This window comes from Erpetoichthys calabaricus, chromosome 17, assembly GCF_900747795.2.
Source record: "Erpetoichthys calabaricus chromosome 17, fErpCal1.3, whole genome shotgun sequence".
Taxonomy (NCBI): Eukaryota; Metazoa; Chordata; class Cladistia; order Polypteriformes; family Polypteridae; genus Erpetoichthys; species Erpetoichthys calabaricus.
Window position 1 is genome coordinate 92,714,080 of NC_041410.2, and position 22,687 is coordinate 92,736,766.

The 22,687-nt window shown below is 38.1% G+C and overlaps 1 protein-coding gene across 2 annotated transcripts in view; it reads left to right on the top strand.

Moving 5' to 3' along the window:
* lrrk1 (leucine-rich repeat kinase 1) overlaps nucleotides 1-20,733 on the top strand; it is a 143,614-nt gene extending 122,881 nt beyond the window's left edge. For both annotated transcript variants that reach the window (XM_028823589.2, XM_028823590.2), the window contains exons 26-34: nucleotides 1,786-1,983; nucleotides 4,017-4,294; nucleotides 5,240-5,434; nucleotides 9,011-9,162; nucleotides 11,416-11,533; nucleotides 13,993-14,109; nucleotides 14,383-15,236; nucleotides 16,252-16,353; nucleotides 19,589-20,733. In XM_028823589.2, coding sequence (XP_028679422.1) covers nucleotides 1,786-1,983; nucleotides 4,017-4,294; nucleotides 5,240-5,434; nucleotides 9,011-9,162; nucleotides 11,416-11,533; nucleotides 13,993-14,109; nucleotides 14,383-15,236; nucleotides 16,252-16,353; nucleotides 19,589-19,766 — 2,192 coding nt within the window. In that variant the 3' untranslated portion in view covers nucleotides 19,767-20,733. The remainder of the gene's footprint in view (nucleotides 1-1,785; nucleotides 1,984-4,016; nucleotides 4,295-5,239; nucleotides 5,435-9,010; nucleotides 9,163-11,415; nucleotides 11,534-13,992; nucleotides 14,110-14,382; nucleotides 15,237-16,251; nucleotides 16,354-19,588) is intronic.
* The last annotated feature ends 1,954 nt before the right edge of the window (nucleotides 20,734-22,687 follow it).

The window sequence follows — 22,687 nt, forward strand, 5'->3', positions numbered from 1 at the left end:
AACATCAGGTGCAAAGTGGAAACCAACCCTGGTTAAGGTTCCTGTCCTTTGCAGGACATACTTAGCCACTCAGATACACACCTGAACACTCCCATGTGGGAACTGGAGTCTTTCTAAGGCTTTCAAAGTATACTTTGGAGTAACCAAAGGTTCATGTCTAGTAGATGCACTCCTAGGTGGCATCAAAACACAAGTGCCTCCAACTGCCTGGCTGCTCTCTAGAGGAAGTGCATTTGTCTTAGTTGTACTTCTTGGTAATTCAATACAACTGGTTTGTCTTAACTTCTTAAAATATAGAGTGGGTAAAGGAGTTACTTTATTTAAAAGAAAAAATACTTGAAGCTAGCAATGAGTGAAACCACAACCCCCAACATAAAGATCAAGACTAGATTTCAAACATTGTGTCTTATCGGGGATGATTACGCAAGCTGGCTGATTCACTTGGAATTTTCATCAAGACAGAATGCAAGGGTGTGGGAAAAGGTATTTAAATAGTAGCTAATTTTCACTTGCGAATTTGTCTTTAAACTAAAATGAATGTGCTCCAGGCCATGGTGACATATGACTGTGATGTACAGGACATAAAGTAAAGCAATCTCTACATTCCTTTGAAAGGCAGCGCCGCTCTTCACCTGTCAAGCAACTTGTCTTTTAAGAATGTTGTACCTCCCCTTGGCAAATTCCAAAAGGGATAAGAGGTTCACATTCTGGATAGTAAGAGTTTTCAGTTGAACGAGGTGACAAAAGTTGAGGGAGAAAGAACGTCATCATGACCTTCAAAATTTGACATTTTACTTACAAAAATGTAGGTTAAACTTATTAACTTTTCATTCTTTCATATTAGAGGAGACCATGACCTGCTCAGCACTGTCATAACGCCAGGGGGCTAGAATCACCAGCCTTTATACTATATGAGGCCTAATAAGCATGATCAGATAAGCCTACCTTTTAGGCTGACAGTCCTGTAGGTCAGGCCTATGCTGTTCTGGTCCCGGGGGGTTTGGGTGGGGGACACAAATGCTACTGGTTTTCATGCCAACTATTGTCTTATATGCTAAATAGAGCATGTGATGGCAGTAGTGTAAGCCATTCATCCACTGTACTTAACCCTACTTAATCCAGAGGTTTGTACCTGCTCTAACAGCATTTGCCATAAGACTGGAAACCATACCAGATAGGTCACCAGTCCATCACAGGACACGCACACACTTGCATGCACATTTATGCATATAACATCAATTTTCCCTTGGCAGTTACTTTTTAGGATATGATGACAAAAAAAGCAATGTAGGCACACATGGCAACCAGCATGCAGTGTGTTTTAGGAGTGAGGCAACATACTGTAGCTACAGCAGCTCTCTGTTGCACTATTATTTAATTTTGATATTATCAAGGAGGACGCCCTATTGAGTAAGAAGCTCAGTTATGTTAAAAGTAGTTGGTTTTAATAAATGTCTGCAGCTACTTTATATGGACCTGGCAGCATAGTCCGAGCATTTTAGACCAGTAAGTGTGCCCTCGGGCAACCCCCTATACTTCAACCAGGCCAGGCCACTGTTAGATTTTATTGTTTTTAAGTTGCGCAAACTGTATTAGATTATCTGGAAGAATACTGTTACAAAGGATTGTCAGTTTTATTACCCTAAGTACAGCTTACTTTTTCACTTAGAGTGCTAATTAATTTTTATTGGAGTTATAATTGTAAAGTAAAGGTATCAGAAGGTGAGTACTGCCTGTTTTTTTTAATACTTATTTTCTATATTTGTTCCTCCTACATTGTAACAGACAGCATGGTTAAACATTTGCAATCAATGGAAGCCCTTAGGAATTTTTCTGAGTTCCGGCAGGAAGCCAGCATGCTTCACTCTCTACAGCATCTCTGCATCGTATCTTTGATTGGCATCAGCATCCATCCCCTTTGCTTTGCCCTGGAACTTGCTCCCTTAGGCAGTCTTAACATAGTGTTGGAGGAGAACTCAAAGGGTAAGAGCTTTCAGCTGTAATTCTCCTAATGCTATTCTGTCTCCATAGGGGAAAAAATAGAATTATCTGCATTCTTATTGGTTAATGCTAAAAAATTCTTTAAAAAATCAATATTGATTTTTTTTTCTCTGCCAGTTTCATCTTAAAGCAATGTTCCACCCAAAACTATATATACACCTTTTCCATGTTACACCATATAGTTTGTAGTGGCAGCTGAAAGATAAATAAAGTTATAGTAGAAGGCCATAGTGACCAATGCCATATAACGGCAAACAATGTTTAAATAGTCCCTGGGGAAAAAAGAAAAAACAATCTCAGTTTACTCATGTTACATATTCCACATGTCAGCTATCCAGTCATATGAATAAAATATACAAAATGCATCTGCTAAAATATTGTTAAATACACTTCCAGAATAATCCATGCATACTGTTAACTGGAAAAAATAGCCTTATGGGAGTGACTTTTTGAAATGAAGACCGGACTGTTGACTAACAAATGAGGTGAATAGGGGGCTCATCAGTTCAAAAGGCAATTATTCCAGAATTATATATTTTAATATATTAGCAAAAAGGCATGTGTTTTGCATACAACTGGATTACTGACATTGTGTGGTTTGTGCGACACAAGTAGCGGGAGATTTTTCATTTCCCACATCGTTTGCCATTATACAGCTTTAGTCATTATTGGCTTCTTTCTGTTACTGTATATCAACCTTTTTTCTCTCAATTTTGCATTAAAACATGGATTACTTTTAAACAAAAAAAAAAAAAAAAATCGGCAATTACTACAGACTTACATGGAGTAACATAAAAAAATATTTTTGGGTGGAGTATTCCTTAAATGATGTATAAAAAAATCAAATAGAATGAATGATAGAGAAAGATGCCTTTGCTTTTAAAGATAGAAATTCCATGTAGTAGAAAAGCAGAAACACTTCCCAGGGTAATTAGATTGTTGTTACCTTGATGTTTCAAAACTTTTTTCACTTTTTACACATTAAAAGATTTACATTGACTTCTTGTATAAAAATATTTGTCTAATTATGTTGTAAAATATTTGACATATTGCATATTTAAAATACTTTATATAAAAAGCATAAAGATCAGTGGAGGACAGTTGGACTAAAAGCTAATTTTGTCTTTGTTCTTCATCCAGTCAATTCTAAAGATGGTGGACTATCCACTTCCAACAGCATAATTGGACAATTTTTATTCCAGACTGAATATTGCTAGCATCTGGGGGGGGGGGGAACGTTGGATATACTGTACATATAATCAAATTAAATTGAAAAAATATACTGGACCAACGTCACAAAATGTATGTGTAGTGAACACTGAAGGAACTACATTCCTTTAGCCCACTACATGCCATTTAGCCCAGGGGTGTACCTTGGTGCAGTTTACCAAATGATATTTTTAACTTGATTTAGAAGCAGAGATGATGCTGCAAGTTGGCATTCGATGTTTGCACTTATTATGATGCTAAGCAGATTGCTACATTACTGTAGCAGCAGCTATCGTTCTTGTGCGTTATGGATGGCTAACTTACCCCTGAATGACCTTTTGTACATGTGTCAAGAAATTAAGGTTAGGGTTAGTCCCAATAGGGACTCTGCTCTGTTGGGCCCTTGAGCAAGGCCCTTAACCTGTGCAATTGCTGAGCGCTTTGAGTAGTGAGAAAAGCGCTATATTAATGTAAAGAATTATTATTTTTATTATTACATTATGAGGTGTCATTATGAAGAAGCAGATGTTGTTATACTTCTAAACTGAAACCTTGTTGCAAATTTGTAGAAGTTCTACAGTACTGAGCCTGAAATGACTGACCTACCTGCTTATACTCCAGGATATACATAGTTGTACCTTACTTTTTGACTCAGATTTAAATACTTTACAATTTAAGGAACAAAAAACAGCCAGAGAATGCATTTATTATGAATATTTGCTATTGAAAGAAACTTTGCATGCAGTTTGGCACATTTCTAAGTACAGCTTAACAAAGAACTTTATTTTCTCAACTTCTTTATACAGGAGAATCATTCATACCTCTTGGTCACATGCTCACCTTTAAAATGACCTATCAGATTGCAGCAGGACTGGCTTATCTGCACAGAAAGAATGTCATTTTCTGTGATTTAAAATCTGATAACATACTGGTCTGGTCCCTGGAGGTTACAGATTCGGTTATTGTCAAGCTTTCCGATTATGGTATTTCCCGTCAGTCTTTTCATGAAGGGGCACTGGGAGTAGAAGGAACACCTGGCTACCAAGCACCAGAAATCAGACCTGGCATTGTCTACGATGAGAAGGTACATTCCAAGAAGATAACATTCTCATTTGTGTAATGGGTATTGTCTTATGTCTCAAGAATTAATGAGCTGTATACTTCCTGGTTTCCTAAGAGACCAAACACAACTTGTAAGCACAACCTTAAACATGAAAAAGAACATTTACCAGAAATAGAACTGGTACATACAATCAAGAGTCTGGTTTTTGTTTTCATCCATCCCATTTTTGAAACCCTACTAGGCACAGTCAAGTAAATAGAAACACTCCAAGCCAATGAGGCACCCCAACTGAACAAGCAAGCATGTCTTTGACTTGTGGCTATGTACATGACAGAAAGAAACATGGTGCAGATGTAAATGGAAGTGGCCTAGGTAGGTGGAAAGCACAACAAAACTGTAGGAGTGGACAAGGCCCCTAAAAAAAAAAACACTCCAAAGAGCTAAATAACACAGCTAGTGATGTTCTCTCCTGAGTGCTGGTGGTTATCTTTCTCAGTTAGGTAACTGACCATACTGACCAAACTTGTTACGCTTCTAACAATCAGACATCTGCAAGCCATGGTTAAGACTGGTACCTGTTGGGAACCATACTGTAAGTTGTACCTCAGTGATGGAAATGATTTATGGTGGTAGCAGAATGGGCAGTTTGGTGTCTTTTCCAACTTTCTCTTAAATGCTCAAATGGCCTCAAGCCATGTCTCCTCCGCATGCATGCTGTGGTTTATACAACAATTTTCTGTCCATTTTGCCCTTGCCTTTCTCTCCAGAAAAACTCTTCCTCTTCACTTGAACCTTCTTGACTAAAATCCTGTCTAATGGTGTTTTGTTCTCCACCTTCATCAGACATGTGTCACTCATATACACCATACAAGCTTTTTCTCATTTGCCTCTCTAAAAAATAAATCATTTTTAAAAAGGTGGCTTTCATGCTTTGTCTCCTCTGCATATCCCAATCCCATTTACCAGGTGGACATGTTCTCTTATGGCATGGTGGTTTACGAGCTACTGTCTGGACGCCGTCCTATTTTGGATCAACATCAACCCCAGATTGTGAAGAAGTTATCCAAGGGTGTGAGACCAATACTAGGCACCCCTGAAGAAGTCCAGTTCCACTTTCTGCATGCACTCATGCTGGAGTGCTGGGATACAAAACCTGAAAAGGTATTTATGATAGGATCAGTCCATCTAGCAATCTTATAACCGCATGCTTTGTAATGTACTGGGTTTTTGTTATTCATGGAACACCGCCACATTTATTCTAGGACAGTAATTTGCCATTCCGTATAATTAAGCCTGCTTCAACCTGAGCAGGGTCACGGGGGTGTGAGCCTATCCCAGTAAGCACAGGGCGCTAGGCAGGAACAATCCCCATCACACGGTCAATATACCATACACACACTAGGGCCAGTTTTGTGTTACCAGTCTACCTAACGTGCATCTCTTTGGACTGGGAGGAAACCAGAATAATTCACTTTCAGCCAATCACCTTTAAAGCTAGCCTCTGACATCATGAAACGGGTACAGTATTCAAAATGACACACATTCACACAGCAGTTTGTTTTTTTTTTTTTACCCACTTACTTTATATGATACATTTTTGTTCATCCAGCATGAAATGGATTCTGTATGTGTTTTAAAAGACAGTTTTTTCTTTCAAAAGGGGGATTTTTTGCATTCCTCATCATTCACTTCTTGTTTTACAATAGCAGAAGCAGATTTGTATGCTTACTGGTTGATCATGACTGACTTGGATTTTCCAGGAAAAGCAGAAGGCTGGTGATATCAGATCCTCCTACTGAAGGAGCTACATATTTAGGCCTACTTCATGGGGTTTTATTTTCAGAGGATTGGCTTTCTATGTTTTCAGAGAGGACTGCAAGTAGCAATAATTAAGACTTTAAGCCTCTCTCATTCAAAAAGAAAGTTGGCAAACACTACTAACTGAAGAACACCTGCAAATGGAAAATAATTGTTACTTTTTAAAGACTAATAATAGTACTGAGTGAAAGTCTTGTGAGTAATCCTGAACAAAATGCCTTAACAAGGCATCTAACCATTGGGCAGGAGAAGTTTACTATTACTTTCACTCTATTATTTAAAGGAGTGGCTCAAAATGCAGTTCTGAATAACTAATATACATACTGTACAGCCTAGCAAAGAACCCTGTCACATAAAGGCTCAACTCTGCCCAGCTAGCTTACTGCCCACTTATCTTGCACCGGTTCTCTGTTTTGACCACTGCATACTCTGTGTTGTCATGGCGTGTTGCCAAACCCTCCTTTATTTTTGTGCACATGCATCTCTAATGTCAAGACATAGTATTAACACATAGTCATATGAAAAAGTTTGGGAGCCCCTCTGAATTCTTTGGATTTTTGTTTATCATTGGCTGAGCTTTCAAAGTAGCAACTTCCTTTTAATATCTGACATGCCTTATGGAAACAGTAGGATTTCAGCAGTGACATTAAGTTTATTGGATTAACAGAAAATATGCAATATGCATCATAACAAAATTAGGCAGGCGCATAAATTTGGGCACCCCAACAGAGATATGATATCAATACTTAGTTGAGCCACTTTTTATAAATCTAACACCTCTAGACGCGGTCCTCCTGTAGCCTCTGATGAGTGTCTGATTCTGGATGGAGGTATTGTTCACCATTCTTCATACAAAATCTCTCCAGTTCAGTTCAGTTTGATGGACAGCCTGCTTCAAATCATCCCATAGATTTTCGATGATATTCAAGTCAGGGGACTGTGACGACCATTCCAGAACATTCTACTTCTCCCTCTGCATGAATGCCTTTGTAGATTTCCAACTGTGTTTTGGGTCATTGTCTTGTTGGAATATCCAACCCCTGTGGAACTTCAACTTTGTGACTGATGCTTGAACATTATCCTGAAGAATTTGCTGATATTGGGTTGAATTCATCCAACCCTCGCCTTTAACAAGGGCCCCAGTCCCTGAACTAGCCACACAGCCCCACAGCATGATGGAACCTCCACCAAATTTGACAGTAGGTAGCAGGTGTTTTTCTTGGAATGTGATGTTCTTCTTCCGCCATGCAAAGCGCTTTTTGTTATGACCAAATAACTCAATTTTTGTCTCATCAGTCCAAAGCACTTTGTTCCAAAATGAGTCTGGCTTGTCTAAATGAGCATTGGCATACAACAAGCGACTCTGTTTGTGGTGTGAGTGCAGAAAGGGCTTCTTTCTCATCACCCTGCCATACAGATGTTCTTTGTGCAAATTGCGCTGAATTGTAAAACGATGTACAGATACACCATCTGCAGCAAGATGTTCTTGCAGGTCTTTGGAGGTGATCTGGGGGTTGTCCGTCATCATTCTCACAATCCTGCTCATATGCCGCTCCTGGATTTTTCTTGGCCTGCCAGACCTGCTGGGTTTAACAGCAACTGTGCCTGTGGCCTTCCCTTTCCTGATTCCATTCCTTACAGTTGAAACTGACAGTTTTTGACCTCCGAGATGGCTTTTTGTAGCCTTCCCCTAAACCAGGAGACTCAACAATCTTTGTTTTCAGATCTTTGGAGAGTTGCTTTGAGGATCCCATGCTGTCACTCTTCAGAGGAGAGTCAAAGGGAAGGAAGCACAACTTGTAATTGACCACCTTAAATACCTTTATATCTCGTGATTGGACACACCGGTCTATGAAGACTTAACGAGCTCATCCTACTAATTTGGTGTTCCAAGTAATCAGCATTGAGCAGTGACAGGCATTCAAATCACCACAATGACAAGGGGACCCACATTTGTGCACAGCCAGTTTTTCACATTTGATTTAATTTCATACAACTAAATACTGCGTCACTAAAAATCTTTGTTCAGAAAACACCACAGTACTCAGATGTTCCTAGGAAATGAAATACATGCCACTGTTATCTTTTTTGTTGAAATTAGAGTCAATTATTATGCAGGCTGAGAGGGGTTCCCAAACTTTTTCATACGACTGCAAGCAGCCATATCAGGAGTGATGTCACTTTGTGATTCTTTCCTACAGAAGTAGACTGCTGTCCCAGGATCAACAGTTTAGAGTGCTTGAACATATAAATAAAGACACCCCTTTTGCATTGGTCTTCTCTTCTTCCTGCATCACAATCAAGATGGTGTAAACATGTATAGGCAGTTGGTGGTAGGCTTAAGAGTTTTTGTTTTTTTCCCTAAATAACCATGTATTACACTGTGTTGTATGATGTAAAATAGTTTGGTTCAAGTAACATTCTCATCTTTATCACTTTTGCCATATTAAAGTGCACTGTGGACTGTGATTAGCCTTCTGAAATTACATAGTTTAAATTTAATTACCATTGACATTTTCAACTGATGCGTGCCATACAGGGTGATCAGTGGTTCTGACAATACACAAACATTTCTTTCCAGTTATACTGTTAACTACTGCAATTCATTTAAAGCAGTTTTGTGATCAGCAATAGAACTATATGATGACATGTTGGTGTGAAATATGTTGTCTGTTCAGGAGTAAACTGCATTTTATGATTCTTGATAAGTGAAAATAGAAATCAAGTTGGCTTGTGAATGTAGGGAGTGTGGTTTTGGGATGCTTTAAATGCACATGTGCAGGTTTGATCATTGATGTTCGTGTAGCTGGCAGTCTGTCAGTAAAAGATAGCTGATGGAAAAACTGCTAGATGTGTGCAATGCTGTGTGTGTGCTTTTACATTTTTACATAATGATGCTTGTCTTAATCTTGCTCCTAGAGGCCACTGGCCAACTCAGTAGTAAAACAGATGCAAGATCCTAGCTTTCCAGCTTTGAAGTACCTCCTTCACTGCGAAAAACACTCTTACCTCTTCTTCCCTGCTGAACAAGATCACACAGTCATGTTTTGGGATATGGAGGGAGAGGAAAGGTATGTTAAGAGGGGGGGGGGGGGCAGAATTTTTATTACTTACAGTGATCTCAGTGACACAGTTGTATCTTAAATCTAGAGAGTATGAACTGAAAGAATGGCTTCTGCCAACATGAATGTGTCGCCAATTGATAATATTTCAGTAAATAGAAGAGTAAAGTGAAGATGGAGTCTAAAGGAAGATAAAAAAAAACTGGATTTGTGCAGCATAACAACTACTAGAACAAGAATTTATTGCAAAGTGTAAATCACACTTAATGTTCCCAAGTCTAGAGCAGAAGTCTTAAAAGCACAAGGGGTTTGGTGTTTGGTTAAATTGAAAAAAGTTAAGTCTGATAAGGCTTTTAATAGAAAAAGAAATAGTAGTCAGAGTGGATGCTGAGCCAAGGTAGAGAAATATAGAACTGATAAACTTTGTCTAGTATACTTTGTATAATAATTTGCATTTGCATTACCAAAAAAGTCGAAGAGGTTATAACCACAAATAACGAGGGAGTTGGGAGTTTGTTTTTTTTCCCCTGTTTCATAGACTGGACAAATATATAAAGTGTTAAAATTAGGGTAATGCACTGAACTAGAAAAAATAAATTATTTAAACAATGTTAGGTAGGAACTAAAGAGCATAAAGGTCTCTTCAACATGTCTGTTCTTAATGAGCCTCCACTATAAGAATGCACAAAACATGTCAAGTATTGAGATTTATTTTTTTTTTCAAATCATAATTTGCTTTTTTCTTGTATTGATGCAAAGGGAAATGAAAGAGACAAGAAACTACATCCTTCAACTAAAATGTTAGTCTGAGGTAGGAGCAGGAAGTTTAATAAAGAGCAGTCCAAGAACTGCACACTGTTGGGATACTGTGCAGTGAATAAACCCTGAATTATAACTGAAAATTCATTTTTGAGGATAAAAACAACACAAAGCTGACAAGCAGTGGCCTATGGATTAGTTAGGGAAAATGTCATCTTGTTAATTAAGGTATCGTCTTTTCATTGTATTCCACAAGATGTTAAGTACACCAAGGAATGCAAAAGAAGTCTACAGATATGAATGCTTGTTTTCTACAGTGAAAGATTTTTTTTTCTATGTTGTGAAGTGCACCTCCCTGGCACGGTTTATGTAAATTGATTCTTTTAAAAGGTGAGATACATGCAGGAAAATACAAAGCGCTGCTGAATGAATCTTATCCTGTGGTATAGCATTTTTGTCCTGAAGTTTCAGTGGCCTCAACCACAGGGCAAGAGTGGTCAGTAAATGGCTTGAAGAGCATGACAGATTTATATACAAACATTGAACTCCACTAATTGGATCTCATTTCAAATGATCTCTTAGGGAAAATAAGCTGTGGCAATTGTTAACTACCATGGAAACACTGAAGAATGTCATTTCTTATGGAATAATGGTGCTGTGCCTATAAAAAAACTTAACACCATGACACAGTGAAGCCCACGGTCCACTACCACTCTATTAGTGCTTCCTTAACACCTTTATCTTCTAAGAATTGCTGGGTGTTTGTATCTTCACAGTCTATTCATAAGATGATATCGTTGATTAATTTGGGATGAGTGTATTGCACACTTGATAAGCCATGCCCCATTATTTTTTTCTCCACTGTGCCTGTAATGGCCCTATCAGTCCTGTTTCATCTTCACCTTGAGTCTTATGTTAACACAACTGCTCAGCGTACTGGGGCAGTTGAAATTCTTTGAGATATAGATATATAACATGCAAACTCCACACAGGGAGGACCCGGGAAGCGAACCCGGGTCCCCAGGTCTCCCAACTGCAAGGCAGCAGCGCTACCCACTGCGCCACCTATATATTAAATATATAATATACACACACACATCATATATATATATATATATATATATATATATATATATATATATATATATATATATATATACACACAGTGTATTGGGGAAAACCGAAGACAGAAGTCCAGTTTAAAATGGAGAACACAACAAGATGTCCAGTTACTACAATACCTGACAGTGAGAGAAGGGAACACCAGAAAATTTGGCAGAGATGTTGAAGTTATCAGAAAGTGGGAGTAGGGAGGACAGTTGTATTATTGGCATATTGAATACAGTCCTCCACATAATTATAGCTAACTACATCCGCTAAGTGGTTTTTGTTTAAAAACTATCCAACGGACCTGTTGCTGATATGAAATATTCACCTTTTTTGAGTTATTTATTACGATACAAGAGTGATATTTATGCTATAATAAAAATTCCCTCTTGGCAGAAATTACACTGTTGTGAATATAGAGAAGGGTGTAGAGGAGGTAAAAAAGATGCCATGCAGTGGAATGAAACTCAGCTGCCAACTCAAAATCGCAAATACTCTTTGGACAGCAACAGAGGTATGTATCGGTTTACAAAAAAAAAAAGCATATTTAATAATTTTAAGATGTGTAAACTTTAGTTATTTAAGCATTGATGGTCAGACTCATTCCCGGAGAGACATGGTCAATGTAACAACCAACGTCTATCTAGAAATCTCCTACTTAATTCTACTTGGAGTACATAAACAAACCTGGCAGTACCAGTGTGAATGACAGGAACTAATTAAAAGTATCATTATTCACCACAGTTATTGTTTATTAGAAATTTGCCACTTTATGTGAAGCAGACATAAATAGGCTAGCAAAACGCACTGTTTGGCTTGCACTGCCTAGTCTTGAGAAAGACGGAGGAGGAGAAGAGAAGGACCTAAATATATAGATAGATACAAAATTCACATACTCCAGCAGCAGCATACTGATAAAAACAATATTAAAGAGTAATAAAAATGTAGGTAAAAACAGACACTGATTGGCAACAAGAAAGAGCGCAAGAGAGAGTATGGCAGTTGAGCTAGGGGACTGCTAATGTCCTTCCTTGACCGTACTTCTCAATTAAATCATTGCTGGAGAAGTTTTTCTCCTTTGCTACATACAATACTTATGTTTTGTTTCAAATAATACAATACATAATGCAAGACTGAAGTTTAGTGTTTTACAGTTTTATACCAATGCTATTCTGAATTTGTATTCCTACTTTAGATTTTTCCTAATCATGTTGGAAATACTTTTAATTCCAGTTTCATTCTCCTGTCTACCATGTGGTATATTCTTGTATCTGCAGTGTCTGTAAATTATTCTCCTCATTCTAACAGTGCAGTTTGATATTAATCTGATTAACCATGTAAAGTAACTTGGATAATATAACACTGTAATAAACTAATGAAGGGCTAGCAGTAAACGAGCAGGTGGCTCCCAGTTGGGATATGTGGGACTAGACTACATATCCAGGGAAGCTAGCAGCCCAGAAGCAGTTTTAAATGCTCTAGCGTTTAAAGTGTTAGAAGATCTCTGGGATAATAACAAGTTTGCTGTTTAATTTTGTTTTGTTGTTTTTTTTTGGTATTCTGGGATAGAAAGAAACCTTAAGGCTATGTCACATTTGATGACTTTTCTAATAGTTTTAAGTCATAGTCTTAGCAAGTTGGAGGCAGTCCGCAGCATGCTCCTGTAAAGCTAGAGTGACCATGTGAGCTGTCAGCCAATGAGTCCTTATCCAGAAGTACAATGCATATAATGCAGCATCAAGAAGTAAAGAATGCCTGTGATTTGGACTTAAAAAAAAAAAACAAAACGGAGGAAAAGCTTGCCTGTCTGAAATCTCATGTTTTAGTTACCAATGGGATGGCTGTTAAACCTTCGTACCACACTGGCTCCATCAGGTCGAACACTTTTGGCTGTCACAAAGCAGGGCGAGCACAACTGTGCTGGAAGGTTGCTATATACGACATGCCCAGGATTTTCCATCCTGTTATTTGAAACTAGTCATTTAGCCTGTTACAATAACGTGCGCTAGAACAGTAGTGCATAAACATTAGTAGGAACAGTCTATAGTAAATGGCAAGGGACTTTGACCTCATTCTTTTTGTTGGTCGTATTTTTCTCTCTTTCATTCTTTATTTTGTTGATGTTTACTTGCTGAGCTGACCGTTCTTCATGGGCTGCCACTGTGTATTGTGTGTCTAATTTTCTGTGACAGTAATACTGTCTTGTACGGCTCTATTCAATAAGGGCGTGCACAAAAAGGCGAGCTTCAAAAGGGCGACCTCAATTGAGCGCGGCGAATAAAGGCGTTCGTAAATAATTTAGTTCAAATGGCTCTGGAATATGTGAAGAGCAACAAAGGTGCAGATCTTTATTTACGCGCGCCTTTATTTGCTGCGCCCAACTGAGGTCGCCCTTTTGAGGCCCGCCTTTTTGTGCGCACCCTTATTGAAGGATACCGTCTTGTACGTCCGCTGGCTTGTACGTCTGTAATATACCTTTAATTTTCTCTGGCGGTAATACAGGCGTGCGCGTCGGTAATATGCCTTTAATCTCCTCTGACAGTAATACTGGCTTGTATGTGGCTGTAATATGCGTCACTGTATTGTGTACCTTTAATTTCCTCTCGCAGTAATACTGGTTTGTATTTCCGTAAAACGCCTCTAACTTTCTCTGACAGTAATATCGCGCATCGTACCATGCCCCGCGCATGCGCACTTAACCAGAAGACACCCACACACGGACATCTGGACGCACATAGGGATTTTATATATATATATATAGATTGTTCCAGCAACTGCAGTCAGCAAGTCTGACATACCCAGCAACAAGAAGTCACGTGGATGTCCCATTATGTATATGAGATCCTCTTTGTTAATATACATTGTATGTCTGTAGATATGTACAGTATATACAGTAAATATAATTGGTGCATTTTCAGAATATTGATGTAGGACTGAAGGATACTAACTATAAATGTGTTTTTATTTTGACAGGATCAAAACATTTATATTTACAGTTTAAAAGAGATGTGCCCATTGCGCACTGCACAGAAGAAGCTCACCTGTCCAGCAGTTGTAACATGCATGCTTCTTGTGCCTGCAAAAAGTGAGGTAAGGATGCATTTCCAACACCGAATGTTTTCTCTAAAAATAAACATTATTTGCAGATAATTCATTTTTTTTATTAGACTGAAAGCAAGTTAACATAAATAAATCAATCATTTTCATTATATTCTTTTTGTAAATCTTAGTTGGCTTATGTTTTCAGTTATTGTAATGTTTGCATTTTGTCTTTTTTTTGACTACATACTTTCTCTTTATTCACGTGATTTTGTCTCATTAAATTATCATTGAATATCATCTTTTTGTTCTCCCTCTTTTCAGACTTTACCCATTTTATTTGTCGGTATGGCAGATGGACTCATCGCAGTCTACACATTGATTGCTGATATGCCACATGAAAATGAGTCATATTTGTGTTCCCACACCATCAATAAGTCCCTCTTTAAAATTCCAGATGATGACCCACGGCAAAATCCTTACCCCATCACAGTAATGGTGCTAGTAAAGAGTTGTTCTGAGCTGTGGTGCAGCAATGGTCCTGGCATCCTTGTTATAGACTGTCTAAATCTGCAGGCAGTCAGACGGCTAGACCCATATAGCTTTCCATCTAGAATTCTGTCCATGACATCTAATTCTGCATTTGGTGGAGAAGAAGCCGTTTGGTGTCTGGATGACAAGACTAATACTCTTTTGATGTATCATGTTGCTTCCTTCCAACTTTGTGCCAAGTACTTTTGTGGGGACTGCAATCCACTACGGGATATGTTTACAATTCAGACACCTGCCGCTGTGGCACCACAGCTCTCAAAACCCACTATGGGTGAAAATCTGGTGTCTGACCCCAGTAGTCCCATGGATGTAAGCATCATCTACAGTAAAGAGGTGGGCACCCAGATAATCAGAAACCGAGACTCCCTCACAGACTATTGCTCGCTATCTTCCATGTCTTCCAATGACTTGTCTCAGAGTAGTTGCACCAATGGAATCTTTGATTCCCTGGAAAGGTCCTCTAGTGTGAGCAACTCGGGAAGTATCGAGGAAGTGGACGTATCGCATACCTTGGCCTTTAGCACAGTGGTATCTGGATGTGAACATCCCAACCAGGCATCTGAATCAACTGAGGGGCTACAGTCCGTGAAAGTGTTGGCAGTCAAGGACACCCTCTGGATCCCTAGGTAACCAGTCAATTTACCTAACTTTCTGTCATTTCTTAAAGGTGTTGCTTTGCTAAATCCTATCAAGTTTAAAAAACACAACGTAGTAATATAAATGAATGCACTTTAATTGTTCATAATGGAACGGTTCTCATAACCACCATTCTCCAAATAAATCACAGTTTGCCAGTTTTTTAAAATCGCATGCTATATCAGTGTTTCTCAACCTGGTGTGTAGCAAGTTGCTTTTGTTCGTAATAGCAGTGGGCCGCCTTCTCAGACCATCTTATTCGACTCCTACATTTGGAATGAGAGGAGAGATTCTTTTATAAACGTCTGGGAATTAACAGAGGGAACTGTTTGGGATACGGCAGACTGGTCTCTGCTTCCCTCAGTAGCAGGAGACCAGATTAGAATGTATTGTACCCACTTGTCAGTGAGCCGTGCTGCAGTGAATCTACCATTTATATCTTTCAGCGCTGCCTTTTCTCGACATCCATCTGCTCCACGAAACACTGGTTGCGAGCTCACATACTTTACTCCTTACAAATGCTTTTCCATTATGTGGACATCTTCATTCTAGCTGTTTCCATTTAACTCTGGCAGCCCCCATAACTTATTCTTTGACATTTCTCCGTTTACAAAACTTCTGTCAGACTTCAGCATTCAAAAAGTGGTTAACTTGGGCTTAATTTTCAGTTTTGTTCACATTTTCTTTATTTTCATATACCTGTAATGCCTTAATAGCATGAACAAAATGTTGAAACCAAATTTTTTTTTTTGCCCTAAATATCAGTTTATTTTTGTTTACTCTGTAAATATCAGTTCTGTATTAATGTCAGAAATGGCATCATTTGCTTGTACTCTGCCAAATTAAATAGGTCTGTTTATTTATTTTAGGGAGGGGGGCAGCTGTTACGTGTTCAGTCATTGTCAGCGCTGTAAAACTGACTGCACTACTTATACAAATGTGACGTCCTTGTGTTTTAATGATTTCCTTCTGTTCTAAATTAAACATTTTTGGAATATGTTTTAGGCAAAAAGGGGATATAATAGTTATTGAGCTGGAAAACGAGGTGGGCACACACAGAGGAAGAGTGATTGCACTGCTCAGAGCAGCTGACATGGTAAAATATGGGTGAGTACAATTATATACAGATTGTTGCCATATGAGAAATTAGTACAGTATAAAGCACACTGTGTTATGCACAGCCTGTTCATGAGTACCAGGTAGCTTTATCAAAAACATTTGTTGAAATCAGTTTTACTTAATTTAACATCTAAAAATGAATTCATGTTTTCTTGAGACATTGACAGACTTTTCCTTGCATATCCTAAAGAACATAACTGTAAACTTCCTCTGTATGAGTTTGTGTACGAGTGCCCTCTGCTATAGACTGGCATCCAGGGTGGTTCCTACCTTTTGACATCTACGCTCCTAGGACAGGCTACAGCTCTCGTGACCCTGAATAGGACTAAGAGTTTAAAACGGGATGGATTGACAGTTTGTGTTGTGTTTTTCCTATTTGAACCACTTCAATATTTCTACATCAGTTTTATAGTTTAAATTTTCCTCTAGTCTTCAAACTGGTTTTATTTTTTTCAGTCTTATCTTGTGGTATTTTTAGTTATACATTATTTATACTTCAAAAAAAACTTTAATGCAATTTTTTTTCATGTTTATTTACATAACTGGAGTACTTGTTTGTGAAAAGTGTTAATGATTTCAAAAACTTAATTTTTAATTTAATTAAAAAATGTGGTTTAGTTCTGCAAGTACCAAGTTGGTGACTTGTTTCAAACACCAGTAATTAACACATAATGAAGATGGATTGTGTTGCAGCTAACAGCTGGAAATGATTTAGGAGTAAAAAGGGGGCAAGGCCAGAAGAACCTACCGTATTCTAATTGTGATCAGCTGCTCTCTTTTCCTGCCCTTTAGTCAGTTTTATCAAAAACGACATATAAAAGGTGTCCATCTGTCCGTCCATCCGTCTGCTGTTCTAAACTCTCCTAGCATAGCAGCACTGGGTGCAAGGTAGAAACCAACGCAGAAGAGAGCACACTCATTCACACTTCTCTGTCTGCCTTACCCATTTCTGATAGGGAACCACAGTCCCCAGACTTCACATGGACAGTGAAACATACAATATTAAAAAAATCAATACAATCTTACTATTGATGAAATGTTTAAAAAAAATGTAATATGGGAGACACATGTACAACATATGGATTATTTCTGTCTCCAGAAATCTGAATTTCAATTCAGGAGGACTACCCCAACAAAGAAAAATTTTTTAAAAATCCAGATCTTCCAAATAACTTGACATGCTGTACCTGGGGCCCAAAAGTTTCTGATGCTTTCTTTATATAGAAATATTTGACAATTTGGTATAAAGCTGGCAATTATGTTCCTAAACCTGAATATCAAAGCTGTTCTGGTTCTATAAATAAAAACTTGCGCAAAATTTGTAAAATACTTATAACCTCATGAAATGCGAAAATGATTTATGGTGTGACTGGTTTAAGACATTTTGTGAACACCAAAACACCTTGCCTAGTCAAGACTAGTTTAATCTTTTATTACATAATACGCTACCATGGCTGTTCGGTCTCTCCAGGATTTTAAATTACCTGCAGCTCGCAAACCGTTTGAGCGATTGACCTTAAATTTGGTACACAAACACTACATGACATCTACTGTCTGCTTTTGGGGTGATGATTGACCTCCAAGGTTATTCCTCTTTTTTTAATTTTTATTTTATTTTATTGTAGAATCAACTCTCTGTAGCGGCCAGCAGGGCGGTCGTGCAGCACATGTGGACGAGCGTCGTTCTCATTCCCTACCACCTTCACCATCACTTCCTCTACCTCATCGTATCTTACGTCCTCAATCTGCCTCAAGAATGATTTAAGTGCCAGCTTAAGTGTAAAATTAAAGAAAAACGTACTAAGTAATTGCAACACAAACACTGACTTAATCAGTTTTAACGTGAAAAGATGCAGACGAAAGAAGAGCAGAAGCGGGTTGCTAGGGTAGAGAAAAGAAGAGCATCAACCTCTGAGCAAACGAATGCTAAACTACAGAGAAAGAGTCTGAAAACTAGGAACGCTCAAATCAAGTGTATTCAATGTCAATTTATTTATATAGCAGATTTAAAATAACATAGGGAATGCTGTGGCCAAAGTGCTTTACAATAAAAACGTTTTCGTGCAGTGCGCCATTACTGGTAATTTTATAACAAGTTAAGAAAGAATTAAATTAAGTTGTGATGTAGTAATGGTCACATTTACCAGAAAATCACTCCTAACGTCATACTAGTTTACTATCAGAAGTGTACACAGGGAACACACACACTTACACTAGCATCGCCCATCTACCTGCCGTTTTTTGTTTCTACACAAGGAACATGAAAACTTTCCACAGGTATTGCAGACCTAAGCTTTGGTGCTTCCCTAATTTTAATGTTTTGGTATTTCATTGTATTTAATTTTTCAAACTTTCTCATAGTGAGTTATTTCAGTTTCTGCACTCTGGTCATTTTCTTGGTAGATAATAGCTGGCTTAATATTTTTTTTTTGTTAGTTTGTCTTAGACACGTTATGACTTTAGGATTTTTCTCTCCCATTTACAAGACTAAACCAAATATGGCAGCACAGTGACCCGGTGATTACTTCTGTTGCTTCACAGCACCACAGACCTGCGGCGTTTGGTTTTAGACTCGCTCACGTGCATTTGAAAATTCTTCCAAATTCACAGAGTATCATCCCTGATCTCAAAGCTGTGATTGGTAGTTGATTCACCTGCCAGAGAGAGAAAAATGGCTTGGAATTCGACTGGCTTCATGCAGGTTTGGTTACTGCATGGAGAGACTCTTGCACCCCTGTAAGCCTATAATGTAATAAAATAATTTGGAAATGAAAGGTAGAGAAGAGGCCATGGCTATGGCTTAGACCTTGGGCCGACTGTTCTCCCTGCATTCTCTGTAGAGATCTGGTATTTTATGGAATTGGGTTCATTATTTTAGGAGTAAATTTTTAAATTCCAGTATATATTAATTATTTCTTTCAGAGTGAAGTAGAATGTTTTAAAGCTAATAATATCTTTGGAAATCTGTTAAAGTGGTCTTTAAAAATGAGTCTATAGAATTGATATGCCAAACGATGACACAACGACTGTTTGCATGCATAACACTTTCAGAAGCTCCGAGTCCCGTTGCCTTGGTGATTTCCACAGTTCTATCTTACAACAGTCTGTCCTCTGGCTTGTCACTTCTCTTGCCTTTTTCTTAAAAGCCACAGGCTTTCCACAAAACACTTTCCCATTTCTAGGAATCTTTCTCATATGTTACTAATGCCGAAGTGTATTTCAGGATGCTACTGGACGCAGCAGTAATTGAAAAGGATACTGTGGTGTGTGGATTTCAGAATGAAAACAAGGAGTGGTGCCTGGCTGTCTGGAGAGGCTGGGGTGCCAGAGACTTTGAAATCTTCTACCAGTCCTACGAGGAGGTGGGAAGGCTGGATACCAGCATGAGAAAAAGAAGGTAGCTTTTGTGGTGCACAAAATTAGTGCTCTGTGAAAGACTCCCTTCAGGGGAATTGAGACGTGTGTGCCTTCTATGTACTGAGCTGAATGAACCTGCACTAACACATCCATAAACGGCAAACGTCCAAGGGCCTCGGAGTTGCTTTAATATTAGCAAGTAACGATAAAATTGGACAAACTAAAAATAAGCACAAAGAAAGTGTGGAAGCGTTGCATCCCCAACTTGGCAACTATTAGCCACGTACCTGCTTGGTTTATGTGCATAACTAGGTTAAATAATGGTACTCTAGCAAAGGAAAATTAACCTAGTGACTATACAGTTACACACAGAGGATGACACAGACTTTGCCATACCAGGCTACTTGCCATTTTGGTGAAAAATGGTGGGTTCACCCCCCCCTTTTAAAATACCTGAACATTACAGCTTTCTTCATAGCTCCCAATGTTCTTCCCCCAGTACATAAATGAAAGGAAAAAAAAATAATTTGGGTCCCTGCCTGGAATAGCTTTGAATATTCTTACTCCATGGTAATAAGCTGCGGTGCCTTTAGTAAAACACAAACCTCACCTTTTAATTTGCACTCTAACACTACTCTTTCAGTTCAGTATTGGGTTGCAGTACTTTATTGCTTCTTCACAGGTGAAATGATTAGTGGTACCATACTTGACATACAAAAAATCTTTTATGTTCAGAATACTCTTGAGAAGCAGCTCAAGTTAGTTTGGACAGTTGCATGTCCTGGTTAAGAAATTTGCACACTTGTTTTACCACTTGTATTTTTGAATTGTTATAATACTGTATTTTTAATGTTCTCAAAACTGTTAATTTATTATTTTCCTCTTGCTATAAGGTAAACAGTCTGCTCTCATCTGTTCTTGCACTCTGATCTTTCAGTTCACTCGCTAAACAGCAAACTTGCACTGTTAATGATTCTGCATGAATACTACACTGGTCTTAAAATCCCCCCCCCCCCCCCCCCCCCAAAAAAAAAACACCCAGATAAATTATATTAATATTGGTAGAATGAATAGTATAAAACAGAAGAGGCTTGTAATAAGTAGAGATTTCAATTTTAACAGTAAATAGAGGTTTTATTATTTGTTTCAATTCCAGCCGTGGTAAGTTCTCTGACTACAATGACTAGGACTTCTGTCCACCTCCACCTTACTTACTTTTTTGAATGTCCTTATGAGGTATATTCCAAATAGGGATACATTTACAGTCTTCCTGAGGGGAGATGTGGAGAGAAGAGACAGTTGGTTGAGACGTCCAAAATCCCACCCAGCGGTACAGTAGAGAGAAATAGGCAACTACCACCACATATGGCAAACTAATTAATACAAACCAAAAGTGAAATATTCTGCTAGTTTAGGAATTTATTAGTTTACTTATTTAAATCATTTTTCCCATTCTTGCAAGATTGTTATCTGATGTTGAAAGTCTCAAACCAAAAAACTTTATTTAGTTTATTCACAAGGAAGAGCAGTCGATGCTGTGCACCAGTTGGGCCATTTGCATGATGCTAGTCGACAGCGTAGCACACATCTCTCACTCTCAAGTGCGTTTCCCTTTTCCGCCATTTCATTGTTAAGAATTCTTTTGTCACCCCCACCATATGGCATTTCGAGACAGTTTTAATTTATTGTACATTTAAGGAAGCCAAATATGACTCCTATGCTTCGTTACCTGTGGCTTATTTAATAATTTTGGAATGAACTAGGTGAAAGTGAGAAATAATCATGCTGTGACTTTGGGATTCCCTTGAATCAAATTCTGAAGATTTTGTAGATGGATTAGAGATTATACATGTATATTTAATACAGGTAAAACCTTTGAAATGTCAACAAGGATGTAAACTGTTAATGTTTTTGTGTAAATAATAAATCCCTTTTATTAAACTCTAAAAATGCTGCTGTTTATTCTGTTTTACCCATTGTGTACACATTTTTAACACACCATAGAAGTTAATAATTGAAAAATCTTTTAAAAACAATAAATTAAAATATGAGCTGCAACACCTTCTGCCTTAATTTAATCATTGAGTTTGGCCCATCTTTTTATACTGCATTTAACACCAACATTTGTTTTTTATTCAGTGAGAGAATATAAGAATTAAGCAGATGAAGTGAAGGCTATTAAACAACTGAAATAAAGAAGGGCCTGGAGGCAGAGCTGTTGAAGTGAAAATGGAAGAGCTGCTCCCTCAACAATCAACTTTAGTTACATTATGATCTGTAAATGTTAAAACAAAAAACTACACTGTTGCATTGAAATCAGTTCCTCTGTGCATAGTGCAGCTTCAGGAGTTTACAGAAGTGCAGTCAAGTAAACCTTTTTAATTAGCCAACTTACAAAGTGTGGCAATACAGGAGTTTGATATTACAGTACAAGATCCATGTATATTTTGCATAATGCAAACACTTGTTTGTCCAGATTTGCAAGAATCCGAAATTACCAAAAGGGCACAATAGAATGAACTTTTATTTTCTATAATGTTTTTATCCATCACATGCAAAAACCTCACATAGGTAGTTAAATAAAAGTAAAAATGATTGTTTAGTATTACAGTGGCTCCTGTTTTTACCTCGTCACTAACAATTATGAGAGGCAAACATTTAAATTTGAATGCCATGTCTTATATTCCGCAAAAACAAAATTGTTGTGCCAACACACTAAATGGCCCACTTGATTTAACGAATGACTTTCATCCTTCCCACGTGAATTCTATCACCACAGAATCATCTGCATACTCGAAAAATGGTACAATGATGGTGGTGTCTCAGGTTCTTGAGTAAAGCAGAGAGAAAACCAACAACTTTAGGGGGCCCTGGTGCATGACTGAATGTTCAGTGGTCCTGGTAAAGATTTGGGAGAAAAGACACAAAATTATGTGTGCCCTGCAGTGGTCTGGCATTCTGTGTA